Source organism: Podarcis muralis, chromosome 4 (assembly GCF_964188315.1).
Source record: "Podarcis muralis chromosome 4, rPodMur119.hap1.1, whole genome shotgun sequence".
Taxonomy (NCBI): Eukaryota; Metazoa; Chordata; class Lepidosauria; order Squamata; family Lacertidae; genus Podarcis; species Podarcis muralis.
In genome coordinates, this window is record NC_135658.1 from 95094015 (window position 1) to 95120447 (window position 26433).

The 26433-nt window shown below is 43.1% G+C and overlaps 1 protein-coding gene across 7 annotated transcripts in view; it reads right to left on the reverse strand.

Annotated features, from left to right (window-relative positions):
• Positions 1-571: 571 nt before the first annotated feature.
• DZIP1 (DAZ interacting zinc finger protein 1) overlaps positions 572-26433 on the reverse strand; it is a 36190-nt gene continuing 10328 nt past the window's right edge. For 2 of the 7 annotated variants that reach the window (XM_077927721.1, XM_028728307.2), the window contains exons 5-18: positions 25787-25924; positions 25437-25499; positions 22245-22298; positions 21092-21229; positions 19208-19259; positions 18971-19027; positions 13591-13736; positions 10515-10698; positions 8731-8860; positions 7617-7670; positions 6163-6380; positions 5067-5194; positions 3082-3343; positions 572-938 (exon numbers count right to left, since the gene is read on the reverse strand). In XM_077927721.1, coding sequence (XP_077783847.1) covers positions 862-938; positions 3082-3343; positions 5067-5194; positions 6163-6380; positions 7617-7670; positions 8731-8860; positions 10515-10698; positions 13591-13736; positions 18971-19027; positions 19208-19259; positions 21092-21229; positions 22245-22298; positions 25437-25499; positions 25787-25924 — 1701 coding nt within the window. In that variant the 3' untranslated portion in view covers positions 572-861. The remainder of the gene's footprint in view (positions 939-3081; positions 3344-5066; positions 5195-6162; positions 6381-7616; positions 7671-8730; positions 8861-10514; positions 10699-13590; positions 13737-18970; positions 19028-19207; positions 19260-21091; positions 21230-22244; positions 22299-25436; positions 25500-25786; positions 25925-26433) is intronic. The other 5 variants (XM_077927722.1, XM_077927723.1, XM_077927724.1 and 2 more) reach the window with 4 other exon arrangements.

Consider the following 26433-nt stretch of genomic DNA (forward strand, 5'->3'; position numbering starts at 1 on the left):
TATATTTTCAAATGCTCCAAGCCCCTGAGGTGGCAGGGGTTGAGTCTTTGCACTATTTGCCCACCAGCCCACTTGGTCAATTTCTTCCTCTTGCTGTAAGGCAAAATGTACCAGTTCTGCTTGTGCATACAGTATTAAGCAGCGGAAGAGGGCAAGGAGGTGCAGAAGCTGCATTTGGTCTCAGTGTCTCAAAGCATTTAAATGTCTAAGCCCTGCCACCAGGCAAGGATCTAGCTGCCATGCTTACCTGGGAACGGACACTTAACACCACAATGAATTTGTTAGTCCTCAAGGTGCTACAAGACTTTTTGTGGTTTAAGCTTGACTGGTGCAGCTGTTATGCATTGTCTCAACAGTTAAGTATTGCTTGCAAGGCTTTGAAAAGGTCCTAATAACATGGACAGGGTGGGCCAAATATACTGAGTTGGTGAGGTGCGCAGGGGTGGTCTCCTACAAAGCCAACCCCTCTTTTGCTCAGGGAACCAACAGAGATCAACGGGATCCTCTGGCTGCCAGAGGGATGCCAATTTCATTGCAATTTTCTGTGTGTTTGTGAAGGAAGAAAGTAACCTTCGAGTTAAAATAGTTTATTTAAAATGTTCACATTTTATATCAAGTTATGTATAAACTGTTTTTGTATTTTTTAAAAAGATTACTTAAAATACTGGATCAGTTAATGCTGTTTATTGATGAACACTTCTTACCTGAAAGTGGAGATTTAGTGAAGTATTAATCGGCCCTGCATTAAATCAACTAAAGACACCAGAGTTTTGTAAACAAAAGGTTCCTTGTTAACGCACAAGAAAAAAATGAACAGGAATCAAGACTGTTGTCTTTGGAATGAGGTTTTATCTGCAACAATCAAATAACCGAAGCGTCGCTCCAGTCTGTGATAGTGGGTGAGCTGCTTTTTGTGCTCATATCTTCATCTTGAAGGGCTGTTTAAAAAGGAAACAGCAAAATTAGCTTTCAAAGATACGCAAGGATAGAGATGCTACCATTCTTCTGCAACACGTTCCGGTGCTCTACCATTTTTAGATGTAGGAAGGTCTTCCTGAAAACAATTTAGAACAATTTTGATCTCCTTTAAACAAAGTCTGACACAGGAACTTTCCACACTTCCAGCAGAGTTCCTTAAGGAGCAGGCCTATGCAGAATATAATAAATAAATAATAATAATAATAATATGACCTATACCCCGCCCATCTGGCTGGGTTTCCCCAGCCACTCTGGGCGGCTTGCAACAAATTTAAAATACATTAAAACATTAGTCATTAAAAAACTTCCCTAAACAGGGAAGAAGTTAGTGTAAGGAAAGCAGCTGTAAATTAAATGGGCATTAAGTTGCACCAGATCCAAACTCTTTTTAGCAGCCTATGGAGCAGTGGAGCCCATCTCACCTAAACCAAAGTTCATCCTGAATGATACAGGCCCTCTAGCAGAGCAGTTAAAGGTAAAGGTACCCCTGCCCGTACGGGCTAGTCTTGACAGACTCTAGGGTTGTGCGCCCATCTCACTCTAAAGGCCGAGAGCCAGCGCTGTCCGGAGACACTTCCGGGTCACGTGGCCAGCGTGACAAGCTGCATCTGGCAAGCCAGAGCCGCACACGGAAACGCCGTTTACCTTCCCGCTAGTAAGCGGTACCTATTTATCTACTTGCACCCGGGAGTGCTTTCGAACTGCTAGGTTGGCAGGCGCTGGGACTGAGCAATGGGAGCGCACCCCGTCGCGGGGATTCGAACCGCCGACCTTTCGATCGGCAAGCCCTAGGCGCTGAGGCTTTTACCCACAGCGCCACCCGCGTCCCTAGCAGAGCAGTTAAGGTGCATTAATTTCTGTGGTCAAATGCACCACAATATAAGAAGCCCAACACCTTGTCTGGCTGCTTTCAGTTATTCCGAACAGGGTGACCACAATCCAACCACAGGTTTAAATGTGCCCAGTCCTGTTGTTTTCAGAGCACTGTTTTACTGTGGTCTGTAGAAAATACTGTTCTATGTAATAAGAACAGACACCTAGGGGATCAAAACCACCACTGTTGGGAACAGTGAAAGGCCCCAATCACTTTATCACTGTACCTAGTAAAAAACGCACCCCATAAAAATAAAGGGGGAAAAAACAATGGCTTTAAACATCAGGTGTAGACATCAGATGAAGTTTTTTAAATTTCATAGTTATAGTCCTGATACATTTTTAGGGAAGTTTATGATATTAATCGTGTTTTGTTGCATTTTAGCACTTTTATTATTCTGTCTTATTGGTTTCGTAAGTCGTATATTTCCTTGAAATTAAGGAAAAGGATAGACACAACACAGGTAAATAGTCTTTTCTGTACTGCAGCTGCAAAGGTCTGAATCAAACTTGCCCATAGCCCCAGTGGCTCTGACCTTGGTAGCAAATCTCCCTTCCCTCCAGGCAGGGTTTGCAGAGAATAATAATTAATAAAAATAATAATTTATTATTTATACCCCGCCAATCTGGCTGGGCCTCCCCAGCCACTCTGGACGGCTCCCAACAGATTAATAATAAATAAATAAAAAGGCGGCAAAACATCAAACACTAAAAACTTCCCTAAACAGGGCTGCCTTCAGATGTCTTCTAAAAGTCAGATAGTTGTTTATCTCCCTGACATCTGATGGCGGGCGCCACTACCGAGAAGGCCCTCTGTTGGTTCCAGGTAACCTCACTTCTTGCAGTGAGGGAACCGCCAGAAGGCCCTTGGAGCTGGACCTCAGTGTATGAGGGCTGAACGATGGGAGTGGAGACAGTGGCGTAGCGTGGGGGGTGCAGGGGGGGCCGGCCGCACCGGGCGCAACATCTGGGGTTAGGGCAAATCCACCGGTTAGGGGGCGCAAATCCACCGGTTAGGGGGCGCAAATCCACCGGTTAGGGGGCGCAAATTACTTGCCTTGCCCCGGGTGCTGACAACCCACGCTACGCCACTGAGTGGAGACGCTCCTTCAGGTGTACTGGGCTGGGGCCATTTAGGGCTTTAAAGGTCAGCACCAAGGGAACCTGGCACAGCTATGGCTGAGAACATCAGAGCTATTGACCAGTAATTGATATCACCCATGAATGTACCTTCTTCCTTTGTTGGTTTTCCTACGCATGGAGTTCCCCATGCATGGACTGTGGATGCCGCATTCGAATCTTTCTTTTCAACAGCAGTTGCATTCTTAACTTTTTCATCTTTTGCGGGCAAACGCTTCTCATCTTTTGCCAGCAAACGTTCTTCATTTTTTGCTAACAAAGGTTGCTCATCTTTTGCTGGCGATGGTTTCTCATCTTCTACTAGAGATGATAAATCCCAGTCTTCGTCGTCGTCCTCCTCAACTCCTGTAAACTATTAAGAAACAAATGGAAAACTTAAATCTAGGAACAGTTATCTGCTAGTCTTTTTGTACACAGATCCTGTAAGAGGAGCTGCTTGCTTAAGACGATGGACGTCAATACGTTGAGCTACTAAAGAGCGAAGATTTCTGGAAACACACAACAGAAGAAAAAACAATTGATGTGATTTGTTCTCTTTGTGCTTGTGGGTTTTGCTTTTTAAATAGGTTGAGAAGAGAGCAGACCAAAATACTCACATTATTTGAATTAGTGCCAAACCCTGTGGCAAGGCGAAAAGAGCTCTTAAGGAATAGCTATTACACTGAAGAAAGACTGCAGTGCCCTCTACTGACAGGAGACTACAATATGCTACATGAAGCCAAAATACCTAAAATTCATTTAAATTATGTACAGACTGCATGCACACAAACACACGACCTACATATAGAACAAAAAGGGCACAGTAACAGTAATAGCCGTGCTTCGCAAGACGAAAAAACCGCTAGACGAAGAGACTCACGGAACGGATTAATTTCGTCTTGCGAGGCACCACTGTAAAACGTCTGCTCTGTTACCTATGTCCCATCAGATGTCAAGGAAATAAACAACTCTCTGACTTTTAGAAGACGTCTGAATGCAACCCTATATTGGGAAATTTTTTAAATCTATAATGTTTTTCAATTTTTTAATGTGCTGTAAATCGCACAGAGTGGCTGGGGAAACCCAGACAGATGGGCAGGGTATAAATATTATTATTATTATTATTATTATTATTATTATTATTATTAGCTACAAGGCCTCTTCTCCTCCATCTGTGAGAGAGCATTTTATGGAAAAGGTTTAAGATTCCAGATTTCCTCACCACGAGTGACAAGAGGAAAGAGAGCGATCCCCTCAAATCTTTTTCTTTTTAAGAAATCCTGCACCTCAATTCTCTAATTCCTATAGAGCTACATTTATAGATAGCACCTTGAGCTAGGCTTTCTTACAAAATTCTGAGTGGGTCCACATAGGAAGAATGCTCTCACAGATTGTATGATGGGCTTAGACTACTAAAGGCTTTCAAAGGTTGAAACCTGTTTGGAAACAAAGAAGGAGGTGGTGCAGTTAGGGGGTCAAATAGCTTTTACCTGGCAGGTGGGCAAAGCTGCAATACTCTGTTTTACTTGTTGTGCTCTGACTGCTGCTTTTGCAGTAGCTCCCTGAATTTTTTTTATTATTTTTATTTTTTTGCATGGATACAGGTTTTAAAAATCCAGGGGGATGACTTGTACTTGCAGTGTAAATTTTACTTACACTGAAAAGAAGTAAATCTCTTTTAAATTGCATTTAAAAGCCAGAAGACCATCATACTGAATTAATACCAACCACAAATATCTTTATCAGCAACTACAAAGTGGTTGAAAACAAGACAGTGATTTGCAAAGGAAATTCTTACACCAGTAAATTATCCCCTCAATTATAAGAAAATAGAAATAATAATACAGTGGTACCTTGGGTTAAGTACTTAATTCATTCTGGAGGTCCATTCTTAACCTGAAACTGTTCTTAACCTGAAGCACCACTTTAGCTAATGGGGCCTCCTGCTGCCGCTGTGCTGCTGGAGCACAATTTTTGTTCTTATCCTGAAGCAAAGTTCTTAACCTGAAGCACTATTTCTGGGTTAGCAGAGTCTGTAACCCGAGGTACCACTGTATCTTGATGTATATAGGTCCTTTTCAAATAAAATCTAATACCTTTACTCCTTGGGCACACTTTTGAATAGATACGGGGCCAACATTAATTACTCCAGCAGATTCATTTTCCTTCCCTTGGCTCGGAGGAAGCTTTTCGATTTGGACAGTCTCTCTTTGGATAAATGCGCCTACACAATCAAGAAAACAGGACATGGGTAACTTATAACTGAAATGCTTAATTCTAACCCAGACTTTTGGGTGTGAAATTACACTCCCAGTACACTTTTCCTTGCAGAATCAACACAGAGGTAGACCTATAATGCAATAATTATAAGACATCTTTGCTTGCATAGAAATAAAAAAATTTCAGTCACTCGCTATTTACAGTACACAAATAATCCAAAGAAAACCAACTGAATTTTACATTTGGGGTGGTTAGTTATCTCATTTGGGGGTGCCAGTGTAACATGTTAGGGTAAATATTTCTTCTAGCAAAAAGTAACCCAGCGTTGTAGGTTTTTGTTTTGAAAACAATCAAGAGTCTAAGACAAAAATATCCCAATAAATTGATTGATTTCTGCCACTGAGGTGCTCTGTTGTTGTTGTTGTTCTAGCCAATTTTAATATAGTGGGATAAAAACGTCCCCTTATTTTCCCCCAACAAAATGGTCCAGGGAAGCACAAATCTTCCAACACATTTTAGTTTTATTAAAAAATAAAATAAAATAAACCCAGATTAATGATGGCTGATGAGATTGGTAGACTGCCCCGTGAGTCTTCAGCTACTGTGCTGATTACAATTTGGAAGTTACTCGTAAATCAATGATATTAGTCTAGGCAGCAGCTGTGCAGTGGGAATTGCCCAAGAACCCTGTCCTCCTGCTACAACCCCTCAGACTTTAACATTCAGTAGTGTGTTAAAAGATTATTTCCTTTTCACCGTTTGCTCTATGTGCTTCTTTTTAATTACGTAATCAATCCCACTGGTTAATGGCCAGTATGATTATCAGCTGTTCAGCACAATCCTGAGCACAGGATAGAAAGCCACAGTAAAGGAGACCATGGGGTGAACACAGATCCTGGTGTGAACATGAGAGGAGCATCTCCCCATAGGTCTGCTCCTCCTTAAGGTGGTCTACAAAATTAGCTTCCCTACTTTTTGAAGGTTTAAGGCTTGTTTTGAATTCTTCTTCTTCCTCTTCTTCCTCCTCCTCTTCTTCTTCCATGGAGTTCACATCACTCTGGCTTGCAAATCTTGACAAGCTGGCTTTGATGTTGCTCTTGGACACCTGAGGCTGAGACAATTCTGGCGAGATATAGGACTGCATGATGTCATTCTCTTCTACTTCTTCCTCTGAGCTAAATGGTGGAGTTCTAAGGGGGAGGGAAATCGGTGGAGTTAGGCACCTTCCATTATTATCATCATCGCTGCGGCAAGACCTTGATTTAACCCAACTGTTGCCAAACACGGTACTGCCTTAGCCACACTTTGCCCAGGTTCTCCAAATCCTTTCATCCAACAGGAAAATGGTAGGGATGTCACAAACCTCTGGTTAAGATAATCTTAGGATCCTGGTCCACACCACAAGGTAAATGGCAGGCCACCATTTTCAGCATAAGTTAATCCACAATGCCACCATTCTTGAGAAAACTGGTTACAGATGTTGATTTCCATCAACCTAAACTCTCCCCATGTTTTGAAACTAGTAAGAAAGGAGTCTTTGCTGAGAAAGATCCCATACACAGTAAGGAACGTGTGGAAAGCCATTTTAGGTCCTTTGAATAAAGGTGGATTCTATGCAGCCAAACCATTTTATCCAGTTTGAAAAGCAGGTAGAGTGCACCTGTGGTTCAAGGCTCTCTCTGAGCATCTGCCTATTGTAAATGTAAAGGTAAAGGACCCCTGGACGGTTAAGTCCAGTCAAAGGCTACTATGGGGTTGCAGTGCTCATCTCGCTTTCAGGCCGAGGGAGCCGGTGTTTGTCCAGAGACAGCTTTCCGGGTCATGTGGCCAGCATGACTAAACCGGTTCTGGCACAACAAAACACTGTGACGGAAACCAGAGCTCATGGAAACACTGTTTACCCTCCTGCCAAAGTGGTACCTATTTATCTACTTGCGCTGGTGTGCTTTCAAACTGCTAGGTTGGCAGGAGTTGGGACAGAGCAACGGGAGCTCGCCCCGTTGTGCGGATTTGAACCCCTGACCATACCTATAGTAAGCATGCGCAAAGTAAGCATAGCTATACATCTGTCTTGGGTTTTACTACACAATCTGATTTACCATGTCTTTAAAAAAAGAGACTTCCAGCCACCATGGTTGTAGAAATCTGTGAATAGTTTCTGATGAAGGCCAGGGGATTAGAGGAGTGGTAGCAGCACTTCCATTTAGGGGTGGTATCCTGCACACCCCTCTGTCTCTCCCCATCCTGTTCTTTTGTTCTGCCTCTATTGCTTACTTGTCCATCCCCAGTTCTTTGTCTCACCATTTCAAGCAACTGGAAAACCTGAACCTTAGGTAAAGTGGCATGTATACAATTTGACATTTCTTCTTTGCATTGTTTAAATTGAGTTCAGAATATTGCGCACAGAAACCAAACGGAAGACTTACGTAATACTATGCAGCTTTTGGGGGATTTCATCTCCCAAAGCGCTCTTCTTGGTTCTGGAAGGAACAATAACAAAAATTACAACTTTTGTTATATTGAATATTGCAGATTCTGTACTCTGTATTCAGATTCTGTATGCTGCTTTGGGCAATTGCCTTTCAGAAGAGGTTTATGAATGTTACAAATATATTTAAATCATAGAATAGTCGAGTTGGAAGGGGCCCCAAGTCATCTATTCCAACCCCTGCAATGCAGGAATAATGTAGTAAATGCTTTTTAATCGCCCCCTCCCTGCAGAAGGATGACGGTCTCGCTATCTTGTTAAAATACACTTTTGAGGGGTTAGAGGAAATAAATCAATACACCTATTTCCTTTCTTCCGTTTCTTGTCTTTCCCCCCCTTTTTTATTTAAAAGCATTTACAAATTTTTAACATTGAAAAAGTTTGGGGAAACCCTAACCTGTGATCCAAAAGAACACAACATCATAATAAAAACAATATTATAAAATAGAGAACTCAGAAATAACAGGATCCAATCTTAGGGACCTGGGAAAGCCAGGAGGAAATGATACATCTTCTAAAGATGCAGAGAGCAACTAATAGACGTGTCATGTATGGCAGAGGGAAGGACATTCCACAGAATAGGGGCAATGGCAAAAAATGGACATGCTCCGAAATATTCTATAGGACGTGGAGCCGTGGGTAGAATTTCCCCAGATGATCTTAGCCAGGGTTTGCCAAACTTGGGTCTCCAGCTGTTTTTGGACTACAACTCCTATCATCCCTAGCTAGCAGGACCAGTGGTCAGGGATGATGTAGTCCAAAAACAGCTGGAGACCCAAGTTTGGCAAACCCTGATCTAATAAATTTTAAATGTCTATCCAGGGTCAGGGGCCTTTTGGGTAACCTGATCCCAAGTTGCTCGGAGCTTTCTATGTTACTAAAAAAGCTTTCAATATGGAGCTGCAGCCAATCAGAAGACAGTGCATCTCTCCCAGCGGATGAATAATACAGACATGTTCAGGTGCTCCACCGTATAGGCCCACAAGGCTGCTTCCGATAATATGGAGAACCCCAAACACTCAAACAAAACTTTACTGAACGGTTCCTCTTACTTTGGTGCGGGGGTGTTTTCAGCAGCGACTGGTCTTTGTATGGTTGGGCGTTTGGCAACAGATGGACGTTTTGCTGCTTTGGGTAACACAGTTGACAGCGAACCTCCCAAATGAGCTAACCTGTTCTTAGCTGCAATGAAACGCAGGTTATAAATACTCAAAACAGCATTCTGGTGGAAGCGCATCAGCAGTAGAAACAGTGCCAAGAAGAAAGAAGATGAAACTCAGCAAAGAGGACTTGTTTGCAACATTAGATACAGGCCTTTCCCTTGCGGAAGATGAAGAACTAGTATTACATCTGCTCAACAACCAAAGCTAATCCCCCCCATTCCCACTTTTATTTTTGTCTTTGTATTAGAAAGGCACCTGGCCAATTTGGTTGCCAATAAATATTGCCACAGACATTTCTGAGATCATGGTCTTTCCAATGAGTGGCTCATGTCCAGGTTTAATTATCTTACTTTAAATGTTGTGAGGATCCTATGCCCTTTTTAAAAATGTGTTTTTGGGGGGTGGGTTGTTGTTTTTATTTTGATTATGTATTTTGTGGTTTTATATTTTGATTTTATTCTGTGAACGGCCCTGAGACCTCCGGGTATAGGACGGTATATAAATTCAATAAATTACAACAACAATAATAGCAAAGATATATCCCACGGAACAATGTCAAAAGAAACAAGAAAGACAGACACATTTTCAGTTTCTACTTTGCCAGCTGAATTGTGTCTAATAGACCTGCCCAAGTAAGGGAGCTTGCCTGGCTTCCTCCTTGGTTATTCTTCATCATCTCAGGAATACATTTTCATTTCAGAAGGCATTTGGCTGTGTCTGTGCTCTGAGTTCCTTTGAATTTTCAGAAAGTCACCTGGCTGCCCCTGTTTATTTTGCATTTCAGGTTTGGTTTTTTGCTACTGTTTTTTTCAATTTTTACACTGCAAGCCTCCTTGAGTGCACATTTTTTAAACACAACAACCACAACGGAAAGATGGGGTAAAAAATGCTCTAATGAATAACAGAGAATGCAGGGGAAAGCTGTGCTCACAAAAAATGTTAGTAATGTTTCTCTATATTGGGCACAGGTTTCACAAAAGAGGCACTAGCTCTACATCTTGAGCCAGAAAAGTGCCCTCTGGCCCCTAAGCCTAGCAGCATGTTGCAAAATGTGCTAAGGGAATGTAATATCCGATTGGTCAATACCTCAGGTAGCGGGATTTCCACTTTTTTATGAATAAGAAGTAGTTATACATTGTAAAGTAGCTTTGGTCAGGAATGTACAGACTGCTAATTAAATAACATGTAGTCCTTAAACAAGTAAGTTGGGAGTTTTTAACAATAGTTTAAATAAATCTGTGAAAGGATTATCGATTGCAGTTCACACAGACATCTGAGAATGTGTTCAACACTGGGGCCGTAAAACTGTGGTGATGACTTGCTTAAGGAGGCTCAGGTAGATTCTGAGGAAGCTCATACCTGCTCCTCTTTGATCAGATTCCACATGAGCTAGGGACCAGTTTTCTAGTCCAAATGTTGCCCTCATCCACTGCCCTCAAACAACGCTGGTACCAAAATGCAAATGGCTCACCGATTAATTAATGGCCCCAAAGACAAACAGCTGATCTGCTTTTGAACATTAACTTGTTAACAAAACCTTTAACACACTGCACATGAAAGCAGGCCCACGTTTACGTTGTCTCGAGTTATAAGTAACATGGTGGTTTGACCTCCAGACACCTGAAAGCAGTGGGGGTGTTTGGGGCAGGGAGAGGGGTGGGAAGTTAGCACACCTTCTGGAGAAAGGTAAGAACTGGAATAAAGTCTGCTGCAAGACATAACCCTGAAGTTGACTTGCTGCTGCAGCTGCTCCCGAATAAGCTGAATGTCAGGGATCTGTTTCTTTCTTTCTTCTCTAGCAGATTCCACAGACATTAAGACCCTGTTCAAATGATCACTTGGGATACCATGAACTCCCTGTGAAAGACGAAAAGTTTCATTCTGATATGCAGGAAACAAAATGCAAATTACTTTCTGCTTTTAAAAAAAGCAATACTGCTTCCCTTTTTCAGAAACGCGGTTTTGAAAATCATACAAATTATCCTTGGGAAGGATGTTGCTTTTGTGTGGACCCTACAAGATGATGCTGTAGCAAATGTGTAACAAAGAGAAAAAGAGAACGGTTGGCCCTGTCTACTAGCGTATTTTTCGCTCTATAAGACACACTTTTTCCCCTTCAAAAATTAAGGGGAAATGTGTGTGCATCTTATGGAGCAAATGCAGGCTCCTTGGCTTCAGCGATAGCAACGCGAAGCCTCCGAAGCGCAGAGGGAGAGCTCCCCCCGCGCTACGGAGGCTTTGCATTGCTTTCACTGAAGCTGCTTGAAGCCCCCGGAGCACAGCGGGAACTCCCGCTGCGTTCCGAAGGCTTGCAGATAGCTGCCTGAAGCCTGGAGAGCGAGAGGGGTCGGTGCACACCGATCCCTCTTGCTCTCCAGGCTTCTCTTCGCTGGAGAGGTGCTGCACAGTTTCCCCTCTCTGCACAGCGCCCCTTCAGCGAAGTGGGAGGAGAAATGGAAGGGGCTCTGTTTCTCCTCCCGCCTCGCTGAAGGAGCACTGAGCAGAGAGGGGGAGATTTTTTTTTTCTGTTCTCCCCCTCCTATGCTCTGGTGCATCCTATAGAGCGAAAAATATGGTATTTATTTTATATCCCTCCCTTTCTACCAAAGAGACCAACCCATTCCAGCCCCTGGCAGATTAACCCCAAGGTAATGTGGTCCTTGACAGAAAGAAGGTTCTCTACTTCTGGTGAAGGCTTTTACGTTTTTTTATTCAATGGCACTGACATCTTCACCCTATGTGATTTTTGGTGGCACTATTTAAGAAGCATTTCTTTCCCTAAAAGTATGGTGTCATCTTCCTAATGTCTGTATTATTCAAACTCTGACTCTGTATTTGTGTTTTAAGAAATACAAGCTTGGTTTAAATGAGATGGTGGTTCTATAGAACTTCTCCCTAAAATCCCAGTTTTGAATCCAGTAAACAAATGAGATTTATGGGAAATTTTGTCTTCAGAGTCTATCTAGAAAATCTAAACTTGGTATGTTTTCTCCACCAGAAAGAAATAGTATTTTTTAAATAATAATAATAATGGTCATCTTACCTCCCTCTTTTTATTTCTTTGGAATGATAAGGATTTCCCCCCGTAAACTATCACTCTCAGTATGTGAAATTCTCTTTACAAACTAAACAGATTTTATCCTTCTAATTACTACTTCATTACTGAAGATTTAAACTGAATGTTACTTAATATGCATAATTCAACCCAAGTTAAGCACTTTAATGAGTTGCTGGCTATGTTCACACATTGTGGTGAGCCATAAACTATGACTAGCCATGCATGAGGGAACTGTGCTGGCTTCAGTCCTCCCAGGTCATGTCGGGAGGGAAACAAACCATGATCCCTGGCTTAGCATTACTTCCAAACCAGGGATTTGCATTGTCTCTACTCCAAACAAACCACAATAAGCCAACATTTGTTCTTAGCTTATTGAGAGTTCTGTTTAAGCAAAGCAAACCAAACCATGATCCCTGGTTCAGACAACATGCAAATTCGGGGATCGTGATTTGTTTTCTCTATGCATTAGCAGGGAGGATCAAAGCAAGCGCAATTCAGCCATGCTCATAGGCCATGGTTTGTGGCTTATTGTGACAGGTGACAATTCAGTTGAAATTTGTAGAACTTAAACGTCTGCGCCCGTGTTTTCTCCCTTCCCTGTCTCTTGGTGGACGTAAATGAAAAAATATGGGAGTGTGTTGATCAACAAGATACAGGCATAAATTTTGCTTTGAGGGTAAGTATAACCAACAGTAGTGTGAGACCGCACATACGTGAGATTACTGCAGATATTGCAATATTACACTAAAGTCTAAGAAAAAGAACGGAAAGAACACTGGTGCCCTTAGTGATTTTGAGTTGCTGATTGTCCCATCAAGCCTTTAGGTATGTGGCCCTGAAAGCGAAGTTATGGCTATGGCTCAAGCTCTGTTTCAGACCGGTGGGTTTGGCCCCCTTGATTCTGAGGGATAACTTTAAATCTCCATGGGAAGGGGAGATAGTGGAGGAAGTGCAGAAGTGCAGGTTGTCCTCCCTTTATATAGAGTCCATGACGTATAGCCACGCAAAGGCGGTGATCGCTCAAAGATTAAGGGATATTGCCAGGCAGGAGGACATAGCCCGTGTGAAACCTGGGTTGTTTCTGTGGGAGCAGTTGTATCGGGCTGCTGAAGTTCGCTACCTGGCGGATATCCACTACGTGGAATACCGCAGACTATTTACTGCGGCTAGGCTGAATGTTCTTGACTCGGCGGTTCTGAAGGGAAGATATGGAGGAGTCCCATATGACCAGAGATTATGCCACTGTGCATTGGGTGAGGTAGAATCCACAGAGCACATTTTACTGAGCTGTCCCATCTACAACGATTTAAGACAGTATCTTATAACTCCATACTTACCCCAGCTCAGTTCCCGACAAAGAGGAAAGCAGACAGCATATCTGCTAAATAAGTCTTCTGGGAAAACAACTTTGTCAGTGGCTAAATTCCTTTTCCTGGCACTCAAGTGTCGGAAACATATAACTGAATGCTTTGATGTGGGTTATCTGTGAGAGGTCTAGTACTGTGGCCCTACCTTATTTATGTACCCCTATGATGTTATAGTTTATAATTATTGTGTAATGTTTTATTTCTGACTATCGGCCGAATAAAGGAAATTGATTGATTGTCCCAGGTTGAGTGAAAGAGGAAGTTAAGGAACTAAAAGGGAGAGAAGTATCTTCTGATCACCTAAATACTATAAAGTGGCCTTACTGATTTAATTCCCAAGGATTCCAATTTCTCTGCTAGGGTCTGCTCCAAAACAGATCTCAGCTCTCTTGGTACTGAAGGAGTGCTCCTCAAAGAATGTGCTGTATGGTGCTTATTCCTCCCTGCTTTGGGCTCATGTTTCTCTGTTTCTGAAACAGAACAGATAGTTTTCTTTACAACGATATTGTAGTATCAATATATGCTAAGCCCACAACAATTAAAGAGGCAAAAGAGAAGAACTGACTTCAAAAAACTACATTAAAAAGTTAGAAACCTATTATTATTTCATTTTTAAACCACCCTTCATCCCATAGCATTCCAGAGTCGTTTACCACATAAACATATAAAACACAACACCACAGAACAATACTTTAAACCCTTCTTGAAATATATTATATGCATAAGCATAGGCATATCATAAGGCCATTTTTAATTCTGCCCGATTAATCTGGCTTTTTAATTTGGATAGAATTGGACAGAGTGGAGTCAGGTAATGATAATAATAATAATAATAATAATAATAATAATAATAATTACTACTACTATAGCTTGACTGTGGAAAATCAAAGTTCAAATCTTTGCTTGGCTATCAAAAACACTGGGCACTCTCACCTCACTGGTTTGTGCAAGGATAAAAGATAAGAAGAAAACACTTTATCTGCCAGAAAGAGCTACTGTAGTAACAGCAACAAGAGAATAATAGCAATTTATTATGTTCCAGGGATCTGTGCTCACAAGTCCTGCCTGCCAACCCTACTCCTCCTGAAACAATTACCAACATAGGCAAGGAAGTACCGTAGGAACGGGGGCAGTCAATATGGTGCCCTCCAAATGCTGCTAGACTACAACTCCCATCAGTCCCTGCCATCATGGTCAATGGTCAGGAATGATGGGAGCTGGGGTCCACGTTGGCCACCCCAACAAGAAAGTGAAGAGGTATAGGAAGATGACGATTGCATTTGGGTATCAATTTTCTGCTAGGAGGAAGAGCCTAAAATGAAACTCCCACTGCTCAGAAACAGCTGTAACAAGCAGGCTCACATTTTGTTCTCACACTATATGGAAACTGAAACAGTGGCAGAGTCAGAGCTGCCCAGAAGTGTGGGAAGGACTGGAATTAGCTTTTTGGAGAAGTGGGTGGTGGGAATTAGTGGAAAGGAGGAGGAGCAATCTACTTTCAGGAAGGTGACGGCGGAAATATTGCGGTGCCTAGCTCTGCGTAGGGCTTGAAAATGTAATTTACCATGCAGTATGAAAACATGCCTACGTGATTGATACTCTGGAAAACATATGAACATGTACATTAGTATTCCTAGTAAACATTTCCCACGTTAGGCCACAGATGATTTGATTGGCCCTTCCATTACCTTCTCCATCCTCTGGAAGCTCCTCTATGGGCTCCAGGATATGCACCAAATGGGCCTGTTCTAATAATCAGGAAACAGAGGAATAGCAAAAAGACAGACAGACAGACAGACAGAAGCAGGTCAAGATAAAGGTCCAAAGGGTGAAAATTATGCAGAAGATTATATGGAGGTGCCGCATTTGTTTTATTTGTTCTTCTGAGCCACTAACTTCAGAGCCCAGTAAAAATGTCATTACTCGTGATAGAAGTTTATTCAAATTGTAGGGATGTGTTTAAGGTAGCGAATGCTGTTCTCTGTAGCAATTTGCATGGAGGAAGTGAAATATTTTCCATCACATTAAGCTGCAGTTGTTTCTCAGCTTTACCTGCAAGTGGAGTGGTTGTAGGTCTTTAGCATTAGAACAAAAGTAAGCTTCTGGCCGTACCTGGGACTTTCCCCTCTTACCTCCATGTGTAGTGAGATAGATGCTAGGTCTTAGGCTCCTGGGCTTCTTCCCTGCTCACCATGCATGGAAGGCAACTCCTGAACCAGAGGTTTCAGAGGGAAGGAGGGGGAAGCATGCAGAGGCACATCTGACCATGACAAGTGTGTGACCCATCACAGGATGGGGGGGGGGGGCGGGCAGCCCCATGGTTGTCATGAGTCACCTGTGAATGATCCCCAAGAAGCTTGGGGGTTCTCAACCCAGGCAGGGAGAGGATCAGGCAGTGGGCTTAACTCTTTCACCCCGTGTCATTTTCCTGGCGGAAGCATCAGGACATAATATCTATTAAGGAAATGGCTTGGAAAGAAAAGGTTAACTAAGCAACCTTCCCCCAGATGCAGCCACATACCCTGCAGATCAGCCTTTCTCAACCTGTGGGTCCCCAGATGTTGTTGAACTGCAACTCCCATCACCCCTAGCTAGCAAGGCCAGAGCTCAGGGATGATGGGAGTTGTAGTCCAAGAACATCTGGGGACCCACAGGTTGAGAACCGCTGCTGTAGATTGTTTGTGCAGGAGTGGGGAAGAGGCAATAGGGAATCGCTTCATGGAACTCTCATGCCATGTCGAGTTTTGCTCTAACAGTGCAAGCTAATAATAATGCCTACTGAATTTAGTGGTTCCACTGAATTTAGTGGTGTTTATATAGATATAGAATTGCAACCCAAATCCTGTTGATTTAAACTGAACTTTTGACATGACTAACCTTCTCCCCACAAGCGACAAAATCCTGTTTTTGACAAATTTAACGCATCCAAGATTATGTGTTTGTTTCACTTTAGGGTGGTTTAAGGCATTTTTATTTGAAGTAGCATTTTTTATAAAAAACCATTTTTATTTGTCAGCTTTTGTCATAGTTCATTTTAGTGCAGTTACTTCCCTAAGCCCTTATTTTAGAATGAGCTAGAAATCTAAATAAATTAAGTACTGAAATGGATCTGTTTCATTTAATTCCACGGAAGACAAAAAAAGATCAGTGATGAATGCTTTAATCTAAGCTTGTTTCTCCAAAAAGCAGAAATGAATATCAGATGGAAACTTCTATTTTGCAAAAGACTGGGATACTATATTAAATTTACTCACTCATGAAGATGACACTGCCTATTTCAGCTGTTTCATTTGAATGAAAACACAATGCAGCTTTACTAATCACGGTCTTGTTTGCTAGAAAGTAGGAAAAGTAGTGTTTCCCCTTTAAGGCATAATTTTGAAGTTAATTTTAAAAAGGCAGGGGGTGGAACAAGGTAGGAAGAGATAAAAAGAGAGACAGAAAAGACCTGCAGAGATAAATAAAATAGACAATCACCAGCAAAGTCATCCAAAATGAATACCCAAGTTGTTTCGAAAACTGAGAAAGGCTTATTTATTATGCTTAGTACAGTGGTGCCCCGCAAGACGAATGCCTCGCAAGACGAAAAACTCGCTAGACGAAAGGGTTTTCCGTTTTTTGAGTCGTTCTGCAAGACGAATTTCCCTATGGGCTTGCTTCGCAAGACGAAACGTCTTGCGAGTTCTTGCGAGTTTGTTTCCTTTTTCTTAAAGCCGCTAAGCCGCTAATAGCCGTGCTTCGCAAGACGAAAAAACCGCAAGACGAAGAGACTCGCGGAACGGATTAATTTCGTCTTGCGAGGCACCACTGTATAGTCGGGAGTGTATCTGAAATTACAGATATGGATTTAAATTTAATGGAGACAATCACCCTGGTGCCTGTCCAAAGTGGAGGAAATGGACCTGATAAAACAATGAATGATAAAACTGTGAAGAATGTTCCTTCCATTTTTTTACCTTTCCAAGCCCAATTAGTTGAACTATGAGCTATAATGTGCTAAGATTGCTGCCACTGGAAGATATTAAATCTATACCTGTCTTCAGGCATAATGCTGACCAAAAACCAGAGTTAACCCCTCCCTTCCAGGGTAACACATCATGGAATGTCTAGCTTAGTATTACACCTGGAACTGTGGTTGTGGTTTGTTTTGGAGATCCATGATCTAGAATCCAGAGCTTGCTCTTGGCTTCCTAATTGTGGTTCTCATGAGAACTGGTTTGGGTGCTATGCTAAGCCAGCCACTCTATTGCAAACTGGTTTGTTTCCTCACCTCATGAAAGGAGGAGAGTGGGAAGTGCATGAGCTATATCTGAAGGAACATCTCCATCCCCATCGTTCAGCCTGGACACTGAGGTCCTCCTTTGAGGGTTTTCCGCTGGTTCCCTCACTGCGAGAAGCAAAGTTACAGGGAACCAGACCGAGGGCTTCTCGGTAGTGGCCTCCTCCCTCTGGAATGCCCTCCCTTGAGATGTCAAAGAGATAAAGAACTACAGTGGTACCTCTGGTTACGTACTTAATTTGTTCCGGAGGTCCGTTCTTAACCTGAAACTGTTCTTAACCTGAAGCACCACTTTAGCTAATGGGGCCTCCTGCCGCCGCCGCACGATTTCTGTTCTCATCCTGAAGCAAAGTTCTTAACCCGAGCTACTATTTCTGGGTTAGCGGAGTCTGTAACCTGAAGCGTATGTAACCTGAAGCATATTTAACCCAAGGTACCACTGTACATAACTTTTAGAAGACATCGGAAGGCAGCCCTGTATCGGGAAGTTTTTAATGTTTGATGTTTCACTATCTTTTTGTATATGCTGTAAGCCACCCAGAGTGGCTGGGGAAACCCAGACAGATGGGCAGGGTATAAATAATAAAATTATTCTTATGTGTACCAACACACAGCTTGTGCATAGACTACTTTGCTAAACTAGGGTTTTTGGCCAGTATTATGTCCAAACACAGCCCTTGTGATCATAAACATATCTGCGAGATTGGAGACATAGTGACCATTCAAACAACCCAAATGTGAAATGAAAAGTGCAGTTGCCATACGATGAATATTTTAACTATTATTACACCCTGCATATCGCCACATCTGGGTCTCAAAGTGGCTTGCAAAAAAATAAAGCTATGTACAAAATTTAAAACATAGATTAAAACATCAAAGCATAAAACACTAGAGTAGCATTCATGGTGCAAAGTCTTCATAAAATAATTATTGTGAACAGGCTTTCCAGTCAACGGTTTTTTTAATTGAAAGCCTCACGGTGCTGCTTTTTTAAAATTAAGAGACCACTTGAAATAAAACAAAATGTAATGAGGTTGTTTGCTATTTTACAATCCAATTATTATGGTTTATTCAAGGTCAGCTCAACTATTAGGTAAATTGATGCCTCGGGCACCTATTCTTAGGTGCCTTAAATTTAGACGCGGAGGTCATTTGGTAACAAAATCAGTTAACTAATAAGTCAATTCCACTACAATGGAATTTCACACTCCAAGTAAAAAGCTTCAGTTTTGTCTAGAAATAGAAAGAAGTATTGCACTGGAAGAAAATGCCTATGTGTTATATTTACCACTGTGAACCATGACAGTGATCTTTTGAAGACCTCTCAATTAAAAAAAAATATTGCTGTGTTAATTAAATTTAGCTGTTACTTGCTGTCATCCTGGAAGATCAGTAAAAATGTACGTATCTATTACAAAAACTTACCACGCATGGACGATACACTGGATTTGGGCTGAACAACATTCTGCGTTGACGTTTTCACTGGGAAAGAAAAGAAATATAGGCTTGAGGTTCTTGTACTTCTCAACAGACTTTCTCAAAGCAATTAGAAAAAAAGATGACTTGTTGAATTATATACTTTGGAACAATTTGTTAAGAGAACAATGATGAACAAGCAGATAAAAACAAAGGAATTTTAAAGTCCTTCTTGTTGCCACTTACCATCAGATGACTTGATGCTTTCCACTGATTTTTTTGTCGCCAGTTTCTCTATCTGAAATGCAGAGAGAGTCAAGCGTAGGTGCAGATTTAGAAAGGAGACGACTATTATCATTTGTGGGGTGGTACCAGCTAAATCCCTGCTGTTTTGACAAGTTGAGGTGGGCATGTGCAGGCCTTATAGGGCAGGGTGGGATTGTTTTGTCCCCTGACCTAAGAGTCCCTGATGGCTGGACAACTAGCCCAGCTGCACCCTCCCCACCCACAAAGAGGCGGCAGCTTGATTCAAACATCTGAAGCCAGCCCCAGCCAGAGCTCCAGTAACGATTGCTGGAGTGGCCCAGGGGCTGGAAAGAGGGAGAGGGACCTTTGTTCCTGCCTAATGTGAACCCTGGGACATGGGTGGCGCTGTGGGTTAAACCACAGAGCCTAGGGCTTGCCGATCAGAAGGTCGGCAGTTCGAATCCCCGAGACGGGGTGAGCTCCCGTTGCTCGGTCCCAGCTCCTGCCAACCTAGCAGTTCGAAAGCACGTCAAGGTGCAAGTAGATAAATAGGTACCACTCCGGCAGGAAGGTAAACGGCGTTTCCGTATGCTGCTCTGGTTCGTCAGAAGTGGCTTAGTCATGCTGGCCACATGACCCGGAAGCAGTACGCCGGCTCCCTCGGCCAGTAAAGCGAGATGAGTGCCGCAACCCCAGAGTTGGTCACAACTGGACCTAACGGTCAGGGGTCCCTTTTACCTTTTAATGTGAACCCTAACATGATCAAACCTGGCTTGATCATAGGAGGGAGGTTGCTTTAAGTGCTCTGAACATCCCATCAATACAATGCCACTGGATGCTATTTCTGTGCCAGTTTAAGGTCTGTTACAGCCAATGCTATGGAATCAATCTGTAATACTAAAACTGTTCCCTAGTTTGACCAACTGAGTTGATCTATTGAATGGGAGAGAGGGGATTTCCCCCCTCCTCTGTTTTAACCTTGACAAAGTAGCTCCTTCCTATTCCCCCCTCCTTCTCCTGGGGGCAGGAAGTGACGCACTAGCTAGTTGGCTGGCCAAGCAGGAGTGGTGGCTGCTTGCTCCGATGACAGTTCTGCGCGGCATCCTTAGAGCAAGGTGGTGAATAAACTCACCAGGATATCACTTCCCCGGACAAGGGAGGGAGAGAGGGGCAATAGGAAGGAGGCTTTTTGCAAAACAAAAACACAGCACAGGTTTCCCTTCAGAAATTTTCAACGAACCCCTCCCTTCCCAAATTGGAAAAATAACCCTCTCTCCCCACATTTCCCCCCTGCGAATGAGGCTGCAAATGGGGGAAAGTCATTCTCTAACAGCCCTAACCCCTGCAGAAATCAGGATCACTGTTTCTAAGAACACAATTTAAAACGTATGGGTTGGTAAAATATGGTAAGGTAAAGGGACCCCTGACCATTAGGTCCAGTCGTGACCGACTCTGGGGTTGCGGCGCTCATCTCGCTTTATTGGCCGAGGGAGCCGGCGTACAGCTTCCAGGTTATGTGGCCAGCATGACTAAGCCGCTTCTGGCGAACCAGAGCAGCGCACGGAATCGCCATTTACCTTCCCGCAGGAGCGGTACCTATTGATCTACTTGCACTTGGACGTGCTTTTGAACTGCTAGGTTGGCAGGAGCAGGGACCGAGCAATGGGAGCTCACCCCGTCGCGGGGATTCGAACCACCAACCTTCTGATCGGCAAGTCCCAGGCTCAGTGGTTTAACCCACAGCGCCACCTGTGTCCCTAAAATATGGTACAGCAGCTGAAAATAGATCTGTATTTTTCAAGGGTTTGTTTCGTGTTGTTTCGAAGAGGAATCTTCCACTCTGCTTTGGGGGTTTCAATACGTAACAATATTAAATGAACAGACCTGCTGCTTCTGCGTAGTGATGAGTTCATTCTGCTCCTGCAGCTTCTGGCCTAGTTCTTCTATCCTCTTCTTATAGAAGATGTTGCTTGCACTGCAGGTCTCACTCCGTGCTTTGTACTTCTCAATTTGGGACGTAAGCTGAAGGTGTCAAATAGGGAAGAATAAATTGATCTTAAATAAGACGTAAAATATTCCAATATTTCACTAATTTTTTTTAAAAATGTTTATTGGATTAGTTCCTATTTTCTTTCATTTAAAAGTTCCAGCTAAAAGGACTAATAGCAAATGGAAATCCATAACCCTATGGAGCTCATTCTCTTTTTATAAAGCAACAGATAACCTTCACATGAGGATGAATGGCTGAGGGGCTTTTTTGTCTTTACATAGATGCTTAGGTTATCTATCAATTCTTGCTGCTACAGTGGTACCTCAGGTTACAGACGCTTCAGGTTACAGACTCCGCTAACCCTGAAATATTGCTTCAGGTTAAGAACTTTGCTTCAGGATGAGAACAGAAATCGTGCAGCAGCGGCACGGCGGCAGCAGGAGGCCCCATTAGCTAAAGTGGTCTTCAGGTTAAGAACAGTTTCAGGTTAAGTACAGTGGTGCCCCGCAAGACGAATGCCTCGCAAGACGAAAAACCCGCTAGACAAAAGGGTTTTCTGTTTTTCGCTTCACAAGACGAATTTCCCTATGGGCTTGCTTCGCAAGATGAAAACGTCTTGCGAGTCTTGCGATTTTTTTTGCTCCCCCCCCCCTTTTTCTAAGCCACTAAGCCGCTAATAGCCTTTTTGCCGCTAAGCCGCTAAGCCTTTAATAGCCGCTAAGCCGCTAATAGCGCTAAGCCACTAAGCCGCTAATAGGGCTGCTTCGCAAGACGAAGAAACCACTAGACGAAGAGACTCACGGAACGGATTATTTTCATCTTGCGAGGCACCACTGTACGTACCTTTGGAACGAATTAAGTACTTAACCCAAGGTACCACTGTATTATTATTCTTGCCCTTGTTTGGGAAGTTTATCTCTTCCGTGGGCATCCTAAGGGTGCACAGACTCTTATAACAGACAGAAAAAGTCGTGTGCAGCTCTTGATGATGCTATTTCAAAAAGAAAGCGATACAAGGAGCTAGAAATAAATTCACTGAAGACCCACCTTGATACCTAGCATGTTTGCCAGCTGTCTCCTGAACCTTCCAGCAGACTGCATCTGAAAGTCATTGTGACATCCAAAACACCCGTGAGGGAGGGGGGTGGGGCATAAAGGGAGTATTTCTCCAGACATGCCTGGCTTTGTTGACTGGAAGTTCCAGAGATGGGGCAAAACATCCAATGTGGATTTGTTTCTGACATACCAGTATCCTCCTTGGGGATCACCATGGGAACAAAGCACATCACAGACCAGACAGGTAAGTTCATTGACCTAGCAGGCTACGGTCTTCACAGCAGTGTAATTGCTTTTTGCCATTTTAATTTTGTTAGCTGCCCTCGTGCATTTCAATATAGGGTATAAATTAAGTAAGTAAATAAGCAAACAGCCACACACAGAAATGAAGACATAATGGCTGGAGAAAGAGGGGGGAAACCATTCAGAAGAAGCCTTTAAAAGAACAGGGAAAGAAATTACAATTTTCACTTGCATATAGTTGGCATAAAGAGAAGACAGAGTGAAGGAGGAGAGGACAGGTTAGGATACCCTAAAACCTGTGTAAGTCACCCCCCCCCCCCCAAATCAGGCCTCAAAGCCTCAGGCACTTTTCAAATTGCACTTTTCAAATTATTTTCTCTAAGGCTAAAAAGCATTTAGCTAAGCATCTTGCTATCTTACTCTGCTGTAGCAAAAGCTGAGCTGAGAAGAACAATGCCTTTTCGCTTCTCAGGCTAGCTGACCTTGCCAAACAGTACATTCAACTTGCAACTTTTCTTTCCTGGGAAGGGCGCCAAGAGTCCAAGAGTCCCAAAGACAGGAGCTTTTTGTTCATGCTCAGGAAACTCATCATGGGGCAGGGCTCCTGAGGAGGGGGACAAAGGGGAGGGAACTGGAGGGGAATATATACTCTGTGCAAATGGCTGTGAACTCGTGCTTGTTTGTGAATCTATCACACTTGCTCCTTATACCAGCCCGGATGGTAGAAATAAAGCTTTTTCTCTGAAACTATTCCTTGAGTGTCTGCTGACTCCCATTTCCCAGGCGCAAAGCTCTTCTCACCCGAGGCTAAAAAGGCTACAAGAGAATGGTCGTGTGGGTAAAAATAACACTGATTCTGATCCAATACATCACAGGCAGAGTCCTTTTTTCAAAAGTAAAAACCCAGCCTAATTGGTTTGCTGGGGAAGGGGGAACATGGGGAGGGAACAAATCCAGTCTCCCATTCTATTCCTCAAGCAACTGACCGGTGGGATTTTAGCTTTTTACACGTGACTCCATGCAATGTTTAGCTAGGAAGATTATGCTGATCCGTGGCACAAAAAATAGCCGTTAAGAATGGATGAAATTGGAAGTCTGATGGCATGGCTGATGGGATATCAGACACTGATTAATCACCATGAAGGTTTGTTGTGGTTTGGTGTATGGAGTTATTAAACAATGGTTTAGTACGTCTGCACTTGCTCAAGAATGAAGGGTCTGGCGTTACCTTGTTTTCTTCACAAAGTCCAGTCCTGGAGGGGAGTCATCCCTCAATTCTGTCCTGTAGCCAAACGTGAGACAAAATGTATCTAGAGGAGTATAAATAGAGAAGGGGAGTAGGAGTGTAGGAGCCTGAGCAGGCCAAGCAACAAGGGTGAAGGAATTGCTGGCTTTGTGAAAGTGTTACAAGGAGCGCCAAGCTTAGACAGGAGGCCTGTACGTGCCAAAACTAAAGGAACTTCCATGGAGAGCAACCGATGTTCCATTCTTTGTCTGACACTGGAAGCATCCAACAATGGGATGTGCATTCCGAATAAGGTAAGGACTACATGCTGGAACATCTGCCCTCCCAAAGACAGCTTCTGCTAAGGCAAAGCAGTCTATTTTGTAGTGCCTGGAAAACATGTCAGCTGCAGCCCAGGTGAAGTGATACTCTGGTTTCTCTTCAGATCGTATAAAAAAGTGACTGTAACGTGCAACAGTGTTGGTAGATGGTGTGTCTTATATAGGCAACACATGCCTTGATTCACTTTCTAGCACTGGAGGGGAGGGGGGAATCTCCTTACAGATGCAGGACGAAAAGACATCAACAGATTTTCATTTTGTCAGAAGGCAGTGGTGCCTTTAATACATGCCTTAAGTAGCCTGTGAACATTCAGTGTGTACCAGGTCTGCTCAGAGGGATGGGCTGGAGGACAAAGAGGGTAGAAGAAGCTCCTGAAATCTGTAGATGACATAATATGGATGTAATAAAGGTCTGGTAAGAATATTATTATGTCCTTAGAGCTGAGTTGCCAGATCTTGGCAGAACTGATGACAGGTTTGACACCTGTCTGCAAAGAATAGTTGGTTTGAGGTCTAGATTGGTGTCTTGTTGTAGGAAGAGAAGGAGCGTCTTGTTGCTAGTGGACTTCTGGTCACTTTTCTCCTACAGCATCTGGTGAAGGCTGGGCAAAAGCTAGGAGGGCCATCTGACAGAATATAGCTTGAGCCACGTGTGGAACTCAGGGATTTGGAAGAGTGAAAGAAGATGCTTCAAGAATCAGGAAGAGGTTAGGCCGGAGGCAAGGCACAGGTAACAAGGAGAAGAAAGAACTTGCTGTGCCCTGGGGAAAAGCTGAGAAAAGACCAGCAACAGACTTGGGATGGGGGGAGAGGTCACATGATTACGTCCCTTCCTGGGTGAATAAAACATAATAACTTCTGCCGATGCCTCCAATACCAAAGCACAGAATCCTAAGTTATTTCTAACTGTGCTCTTCTCAAGGGCTAGGGCAAGACCAGGTCCACACCCTAACCAGTTGGTTGTATTGCAAAGAGTCAACCTCTGTACTGAAGTTTTTGATCCAAGGACTGAATGTGAAGCCTTCAACGAGAATGTTCAAATGAATTCTACAATGCAGCAAGAGTAGATTTTAACACCCATTCTGAACAGTTTGCCAGGTCCTTAGATAATGTCGTGAGAGCAGATTGGCTTGGATCCTGAGGTAAGGGAGTTAAATAAAGTTTTCTGTCCCCTTCTCCCCTGCAGCCCCTCTTCCCACATTGTTTGGGAGTGCCCTCCCTTCCTCCCGAGAGACTCTTAAGGGTCAAAGACGGCAGAAGTGGGAAGGAGAGAAGGAGAAACATTCTTTCCACTAACTTCTTTAGGATGACTTATTTTAGGACCCAAGCCAATGTCTATTCCCCACCCCTTTAATCACAAACAGTCTTGTTTACCATGCGTTTTTCACTGCCATGTTCTTCTATAAGAGCTTGTAGTTTAGCCTTCCACTCAGTGTCCTACGTAAGACAGAATAAAGTTAATTGTATTAACATACTCGTATTTCAGTTTATATGATGTGTGTATGTGTGTCTCCACCAGAAAAGCAGCACACTGGAGGTTAAACTAACCCCTTTCCAGCCCTGTGAGAAGCATGGGTAGTGTTCACGCAACACACTTACACACTGCAGCCGACACACAGTTGCAACACAGTTTGGAAAGCTCTGATCTAATATGTACAGGGTAATAACACTCTTTCCCACAAACTAGAAACAAGGCAACTGGAATGGAATTTGCGTTAAATTACCTGTTTTTCAAAAGCCTGCACTGCTTCCTGCTGATCTACAGCACTCTGGTGTTTCTCTTCTGGAAATTCATAGCTATCTTTTAATGTGCCCAAATTAGATTTCAGGTGATTGTTAGACTTCTGGACTTCTAATAGATGCTAAGAGCAAGAAGGGGGGCGGGGCGGGGGAGAGAGACAGAAAATGATAAAAGGCTAAAATCCAAATATGTATTGTGTTAGAGGATGGAAATTTGCAAACAACAACAGGCACACCAATCAGCAATTTCGCAGGCTGGGTGTACGTGCTCTGCCTTCTTTTCCCTGAAGACATAACTTGTATGATTCCTTCTTTGAATGTTTAGGAATCCACCCACTACCATTTTTTGAACACTGATCCCAGTCCAACCCTGTAAATTCAATGACCTCTTAGAAAAGCAGTAATAATGCAAAAGAGCTTGTTTGGTAGTGGCAGGGTAGAGAATAGAGGTAGCCCCTTGCTGTCCCTCCATAACTGTGATGAGTGGCATTGCTCTGTCAAGAAGGTTTTATGTTCACAGTCTGGCCAAGCTGCATGAGTCAGAGGAAACATGCACATGTTTGCATAAAAGAGCCTCATGCAGCTAAGGATATGTATGGAAAACCTGGGTCCATGCAAGTATGGTCTTTGG